General features: G+C 53.6%; 1 protein-coding gene across 1 annotated transcript; it reads left to right on the top strand.

Moving 5' to 3' along the window:
- Nucleotides 1-5,248: 5,248 nt before the first annotated feature.
- Nucleotides 5,249-6,827, top strand: LOC138480567 (myb-related transcription factor, partner of profilin-like). The gene is made up of 2 exons (XM_069612293.1): nt 5,249-5,491; nt 5,997-6,827. Exons 1-2 carry the CDS (start codon nt 5,249-5,251, stop codon nt 6,825-6,827), a joined length of 1,074 nt encoding a protein of 357 aa, XP_069468394.1.
- The last annotated feature ends 225 nt before the right edge of the window (nt 6,828-7,052 follow it).

The raw sequence follows: 7,052 nt of genomic DNA, 5'->3' as shown, positions 1-7,052 counted from the left end.
ATGACCCTGCCAAAATAGGAAGCAGGGGCTTATGGTCAGTCACGACCGTCATCGGCCGTCTCAGGACATAGAGCCTGAAGTGCCTGCAGCCCCAGAACCGCCAGTGCCTCGAGCTCAATCTGTGAATACCTTTGCTCAGTCTCGGACAGCGCCTTGCTGGCGTATGCCACTGGCCGGACACCCCGTCACGATCTATCTGAGTCAGTACGGCGCCCAGGCCAAACGGACTGGCATCCACGATGATCTCCGATGGCAATGCAGGATCGAAAAACGCCATTGTGTCCTCAGCCGCCAGCGCACCCTTGATGTCCTCGAACGCCACCTGTTCATATGGGCCCCAGTGCCAGGTGGATTCCTCCTTTGTTAGTGCCCTGAGAGGTTCAGACCTGGAGGCAAGGTTTTGAATGAACCACCCACAGTAAGTGACCATACCGAGGAAGCTCCTGACATCGGACACTGACTCAGGCGGCTGCGCCTTCTTGATTTCCTGAACCTTCTTGGGGTCCGGCGATACCCCTCCCTCTTTGAATACGAATCCGAAGAACTCAATGGAGGGGCGCAGGAATTCGCACTTGTCGCTGTCAAGGGTGAGTCCCAGTGACTGCAGTCTCTCGAACGTCCTCGCCAGCTTCCTCAGATGATCCACCTCAGTCTTTGCAAACACCAAGATATCATCACTGATGTTTAGTACGCCCTCCAGATCTGCAAGGCCGCCTCTGATTATATTCTATAAGACTTCCGCTGCCGAGGACACTCCGAAGCTTAGTCTTTTGTAGCGGTATATTCCCCGGTGGGTCGTGAACGTGGTGATGTACCTCGATTCAGGATGGAGGACCACCTGATGGTAGCCCGCCCGGAGGTCCAGCTTGGAAAAGAAGCGAGCCCCCTGCACTTCTGCAATAATGTCATCGATAGTAGGGGTAAGATGCCTCTCCCTCTTAATGGCCTTGTTCGGCAGCCTCATATCTACACAGATGCGGACAGAGTCAGGTTGCTTGGGCTTCCTAGCCACAACAATCGGGGACACCCATGAGGTCGGGCCCTCTACTTTCTGAATGATGTCGAGGTCCACCAGTTTGTCCAGTTCCTTATCCACCTGTTCACGGAGATGGAACGGCACCCAGCGGTGTTTCAGGGCGATGGGCTGCACAGAGTCATCAATATGCAACCTCACAGGGTCACCAGTCATCCGCCCAATCCCGTTGAAGAGAGCGGCATACTTCTCGAGCAGGTCGTTAATGTCCTCGAGGTATACCGAGTACGCAAAGCTAACAATTCCAAGAGCCTCAGCGGCGGCACAGCTCAGCAGAGTGTTGTTGCTTACTGGCGTCACGTAGAATCGGAATTTGATCTGCGAGCCCTCGTGCTCCACCTTTGCCACAAAGGCCCCATCCAGTGGGATTGTTTCCAGTCCCCCAAACGCAAATATGCGAGCCTTCGGTGTTAGTAGCTTGGGGGGCGAGTCCATGGCATCATAATGTCCCCGGGCCATCACGTTGACCAATGCCCCCGTATCTATCAGGACAGGGACTGGCGAGTTGTTGACCTCCACCACACACCTCGGTTGTCTCCGGTACTTTCCTCTCAGGATTCCAACACTGGAGACAAAGAAAACATTCTCTTCCTCTTCCTCCTCTGCCTCCTCCACCTGAGCATCCTCCTCACCCTGGTCCACCTGAGCTACCTTTGGCGGGCGGCTTTGGCGCTGGAACCCGGACCGGGCTGGGCATCTCGGCACCATTATGGGCAGGGCTGCCTTTCACACCCTCGAGAAATGGTCAGGCGTCCGCACCTACCACATGTCCTCCCCGCCGCCGGACACTCAGTTGGGTGAGGGAGATCATACCCACACTTCTGGCACGATTCACCCGCTCTTCCTGCTCTGTCACGGGGGCCTGCCCCAGGTCTTCTGACTCCTCTGCCACCCCGCCACATGGCACACACCTCCTCAGACTTCACTGAGCGGGACCCCGCCTCCATCCTGGCTGCCCGAGCCTCTGCCACCTCATGGCACCGGCCCAGCTCAAGGATGCGGGGCAGAGTGAGTCCCGGCTCTCTCAGGACCTGCCTTCTGAGTTTGCCCGAGGAGCACGCCTGGATCAGCATAGTTCGTATCATGTCCTCTGCATCTCCCCACGCACATGCCAGCGAGAGGTGACACAGGCACCTCTGACATAAAAGGTGACATAAAAGGTGTCCAGCGTCTCATCTTCCTTTTGTTCTTCCGACAGCATCACAAACCTTTCGTAGTCCGAGTTGGCGAGAGGCAGAAAGTGAGCCTGAAGGGCAGTCTTAGCTGTGTTATAGGAGCCATCTCCCGGTGGAAGCGCCTCAAAAATCTCTTGAACCGAAGGCCCTGCGGAATACAGCATAGTTGCTAGCCTGCTGTCATCATCTGTCACTCTAAAGTACATGTCGAGGCGGTCGACCCACCTCTTCCATATGGGCCCAATGCTGGATGGCGGGCCCGATACGTCGAACTCAGGGATGGGCTATAGTGCCGCCTGGGCATGTGCCTGGGCCATGATGGGAGGCCCTTGATGAGCAATCTTCTGCACCGCCAGCGGCGCCTGAGGCAAAGGAGCTTGCCCACCTTCTTGAACTTGAGGGAGTTGCTGTGGAGCTGCTATCTGTGGCTGCACCGGAGGCACAGGGACCTGACCCCCTGCTGGAGCTAGAGGGACTTGTTGTTGAGCCGCTGCTTGTCCGCCGTCTTGGGGGAGCTGTTGGGCTGCTAGGAGCCCACCGTCTTGATCTTCAGAATCACTCATGGACCTGAGCGCACAGGCACCCCCACCTTGGACCTTGGGGGCCGCAACTCAATTGCTCACCACCACAGCACAGTTCTGATGCCCCACCCAGGAAAATGAAAAGTCCAACCTGGGGGAATAAGATGATGTTGCAATGCCTTTCTCCAGGCCGCCTCATGCGCCCACACAGCAGCTGGACCTGACAAAGAAACCAAAATGGAGGGTCCACAACTGCAGCAATCCTCACTGATGATGAAGAGGATGAAGAAGAAACCTCAGCAGCCTGATGATAAAGGGGATAAAGAAGCAGCTTAACCCCAGCTGCAGTAGCACACAGTGGGTGTAGGAGTCCCAAAATTTGAGCCAAGAAAGAGAGCTGAGCTATGCAGGCCCAGCCATTATAGCCCCTCTCCTTGCTTACACTCGATGTAGGAGACCCACATTTTGAAGAAAAATAAAACATTGGGCATGGGCATGCAGGTATAACTGCCTGCTAGCAGTATGTCCAAAAATTAGGCCAGGATGCCACTCACCGCCCAAATCGGAGCTCAGTGAAGTTCCACGGCCTCATTGACAGAATGGCCGCCAGCCGCGTGTGCGATGCACGCCCACGGCACGAAACAAAATGTCCGTTGATTCCGTTCCAGGGAAAAAATTATACAACTTCGTCACCGCCGGGCCCAGGCATCATCATCCACCCGTCACCACTGTTGGGGGTTGGTTCAGACCCCCCATGCGATGCCCGTAAGCCCCCAACCTGGCAAGGACCACACCACACACATCCTTGCTGTTCGGGCTTCCCGGTCGCTCTGCCCGCGTCCGGGAATGCCCCCTTTATTTATGCTGCATGCTGCGGCGTGCAACGTCACACTGCCGCGTGCACGTCCCTGTAAAAGGGGCAGCGCCACACTTACTGTTTTGTCAAGGAGAGAAAGGTTGTGTTTCATCGCTTCCCGTGATGTCACTTTGGGGGGTGGTCAAATGACATCACTTCCTATGATGTAATTGGAGGTCAAAGGTTGTGTGATGTCACTTCCGCAACCCCTGGCATTTTGGTTAAATGACGTCCCTGATTAGACCCACATCTTTATGTGATCCATTGTGTACTACAAACAAGCTCTTTCTACGCCTGATGAAGATTTGAATACCTGCCGTTTAGACGTTTCTCAAAACAAGTGGTGATTCAGAGAGTTGGGACGCGAGCTTCGTTCGGAATGCAACACACTAGTTGGACTGCCAATTACACAGACTCTTGCATGTTAGGATCATTTGTTATTATTTACAGTGCACAGTGGCCAGCGAGGCACAGAGAATGCTGAAATGCCCTTTATGTGCTGTGCTGGCAGCTACTGACACCACACACATGTCTGCGTCGAGGAGCTGTGGCTTTTTACCCCCTGTAGAATTGACCCATTTTGGTGTATCAGAATGTGTCATAGTATCAATGATGTCTTCTAGCTGCTATTTGGCGTGTATGAACTTTTGAGTGTGAGTGTGTTTTATACAGTTTTCTATTATGTGTGAAGAAAGTAAGTTTCTGAGTTTTAGCTGAGTGGATTTATTCTAACATTGTAGACTCAATGAACTTTTCCAACGTGTTACACTTATTGTTGTATGTTGAAAAAAAAAGCTAGCATGCATTTAGAGTGCAACATTTGATGTTAAGGGTTGGTTGAAACAAGCTCATAAAGTTCCCATGAGGAGGTGATTTGGGTGAGGAGGGGCAGGACAATGTGGGAATGGTCATAGGGACTAGTATGGCTATGATAGTTATAAGCTGATTGTGTACCACACTGCTGTGCTAGTGGCAGCAGATACTTCTGAGCTGTCAGCACAGAGCACTTCTACGAGGAACACATATATCAGTTCTGAGCTGAAAACACAGGGAACAATGAAAGTGATCTGAGCTGATGATATATGTCAGATCCGAGCTGCTGGTATGGGGATGGAGTGACCAGAGAAGAGCACAGGTGCAACACGCTGCTCTTTGAAGCAAGACCATGCAGAGCAACAGAGGATCAAATCCGGATCCGCGCTTAGAAAACGAACTCAGCTATGGGGCCTCATTACGACCCGGGCGTAAAAGTACCGGTCATTACCGGCATGGCGGAAGTACTGTGTCCATGCTGGCATAGACCGCTAAAAGTGCCCTATTACGAGTACGCGGGCACAAGCTTTGCGCCAGGCCGGTAATGACCCCACCGCCATGCCGTACAAGGGTAAAAAATCCCCTTTCCGGCATCATCTGTAGTGCAAATATCTCCTCCGGCATCCAAGCCATCAGCATTAGCGGCGATCGCTAATAGCGGTCACCTCTAATAGCGGTCACTGCTATTAGCGGTGACCGCAAATAAGCGGAACCGGAAGTAGCGTCATCGCACAGGAACAGGAAAGAACACCATCTTTAAAAACACAATCCATTGCCATCCACCACAACCAGGAGCCATTCAACCCCCAGAACTCTGCCACACCTCCAACACCGTCTGCTGCATCTCACCATGCCAAAAGCTGTCAAGAGAACCACTGATCACCTCAGCAAGGAGCGCTTCTCCCGAGAGGAGTTAACCATGCTGGCAGAGACGCTGCAGAAACATGCAGATGTGGTGTTTTTCACAGACATTACCCATGCTGCAGTGCAGCGCAAAAAACAAATATGGCTGGAGGTCGCCCAGAAAGTCAGTGCCGTTGGCACCACACCCCGCACTCCCAAAGACTGCCGTAAGCGCCGGGATGATCTGCATGTACGCGTGCGGAGCATCCTCTCTGCCAACCGCCATCTGGGGATGGTGACAGGCGGAGGTGCGGAGTCCCCAATCAAATTGCAACCATGGGAGGAGATATGCGTCGCCACCATAGGGACAGAGGCAATTCAGGGAGTCAGGAACATGGAGCGAGGAGCCCAGTCATCAGCCGATGCAGGTAGTTGTCCAAATGATACAATGCTAATACCACCACGATGATGTCCACCTGAACTGACAGTACAATGATGTAGAGCAGGGTCCACCAGACACATGAGTACAAGACTGCCTACAGGCAGTGCAGAGCATCACCTTGTCCACTTGCAGAATACACCCCATATGTGTCAGCCCAGACGCCTCCATGCATCACCCACCCAAAAGCCAAGCAACCCGTATGTCACCCCCCCAATGTCAATCATCTGCCATTCCATATGAATTCAGCCACCCCAATGCATGCCCGATGCTTGTAACCCATCACTAACCCCCTCCCTCTATTGGTCCCCCACAGGCACGCATTCAGACAGTGGTGACGAGGACACCAGGGAGGAAGAAGGCCAGGGGCGAGGAGGGAGAACACCACCCCTCCAATTCAAGGGGTATAGGCCAACCAGCACCACAGCGAAAGGCCAAGAAAACACCACAGGCCACAGCACCAATGTGCACTACGGCCCCACTACAGCACCCACAACAGCCACAAGAGGCAGCGGCAGAAGGGACTGCATCGGCTGCCAGCAGCACAGTGGGTGAGATAGCTGCCACAGCAGCAGTTTCTGACGATGAGGAAGATGATCAGCTGCATGTTGCAACTCCCGCCACAGGCCCCCTGCATTCCCCACAACTATCCCCATGTAGCATGCACGACAGCAGCATGCACGTGCTGTCTCCGGTTCATTCATGGCCTGCAACTCCCAGCACCACGCCAACTGTGCCCGAGGAACATAGCATGCCGGAAACCCCTCCTATATCCACCGCAGCCCCAACCAGCCAAGAGGTGATCCGGGATATTCAGAGGCGCCAGGAGGAGCTCACAGGCCTGTTGACGCAGCATATAACGGAATGTGGGAGGGCAAGGGATGACATTCAGGAATGTGCTGCATCCTTGAAAACAGCAATCGAGTCATCCTTGAAGGACATTTGTGCCGAATTGGCAGCAGTGCGGCCCGTCCTTTCTGAAATGGTGGCAGCAATGCAGGCCATGCGTCCACCACAGTTGCCAGAACAACCTGGAACATCTTCGACTGCTAGTTCAACCAGGACCAGCCCCGTGCATAGGTCTGGCAGGAACATGCACAGATCGGACAGGGGGGCACATGGTGCTGGAAGAGGGGGAGGGCAGTAGGTGTGGACTACTGGTGCACGCTACTGCACACCATGTATTCCTCCTCTGCTTTATTAGGTCTGCTGTACTAGGGCTGTGTGATAGAGCTTCTTAGATGCCTTGCCATTAGCTCAAAATAACCACATGCCACCAGCTCAGAAGTACAACATATCATCAGCCTAAATGTTGCTGCCGATGCCTTCTGAAAAATATCCCTGACATCAGCTCTAAAATGCCCTATTCCAT

The sequence above is a fragment of the Ambystoma mexicanum genome, chromosome 5p (genome assembly GCF_040938575.1).
Source record: "Ambystoma mexicanum isolate Mex_15411 chromosome 5p, UKY_AmexF1_1, whole genome shotgun sequence".
Classification (NCBI taxonomy): Eukaryota; Metazoa; Chordata; class Amphibia; order Caudata; family Ambystomatidae; genus Ambystoma; species Ambystoma mexicanum.
This window is presented reverse-complemented; position numbering and strand designations above follow the sequence as displayed.

What these genes read in the sequence shown, in the direction of transcription:
- LOC138480567 (XM_069612293.1), top strand. Translation starts at nt 5,249, where the DNA reads ATGCCAAAAGCTGTCAAGAGAACCACTGATCACCTCAGCAAGGAGCGC. An exon ending in AGCGCCGGGATGATCTGCAT is followed by an intron (nt 5,492 to 5,996) that starts GTACGCGTGCGG and finishes GGTCCCCCACAG; the next exon opens with GCACGCATTCAGACAGTGGT.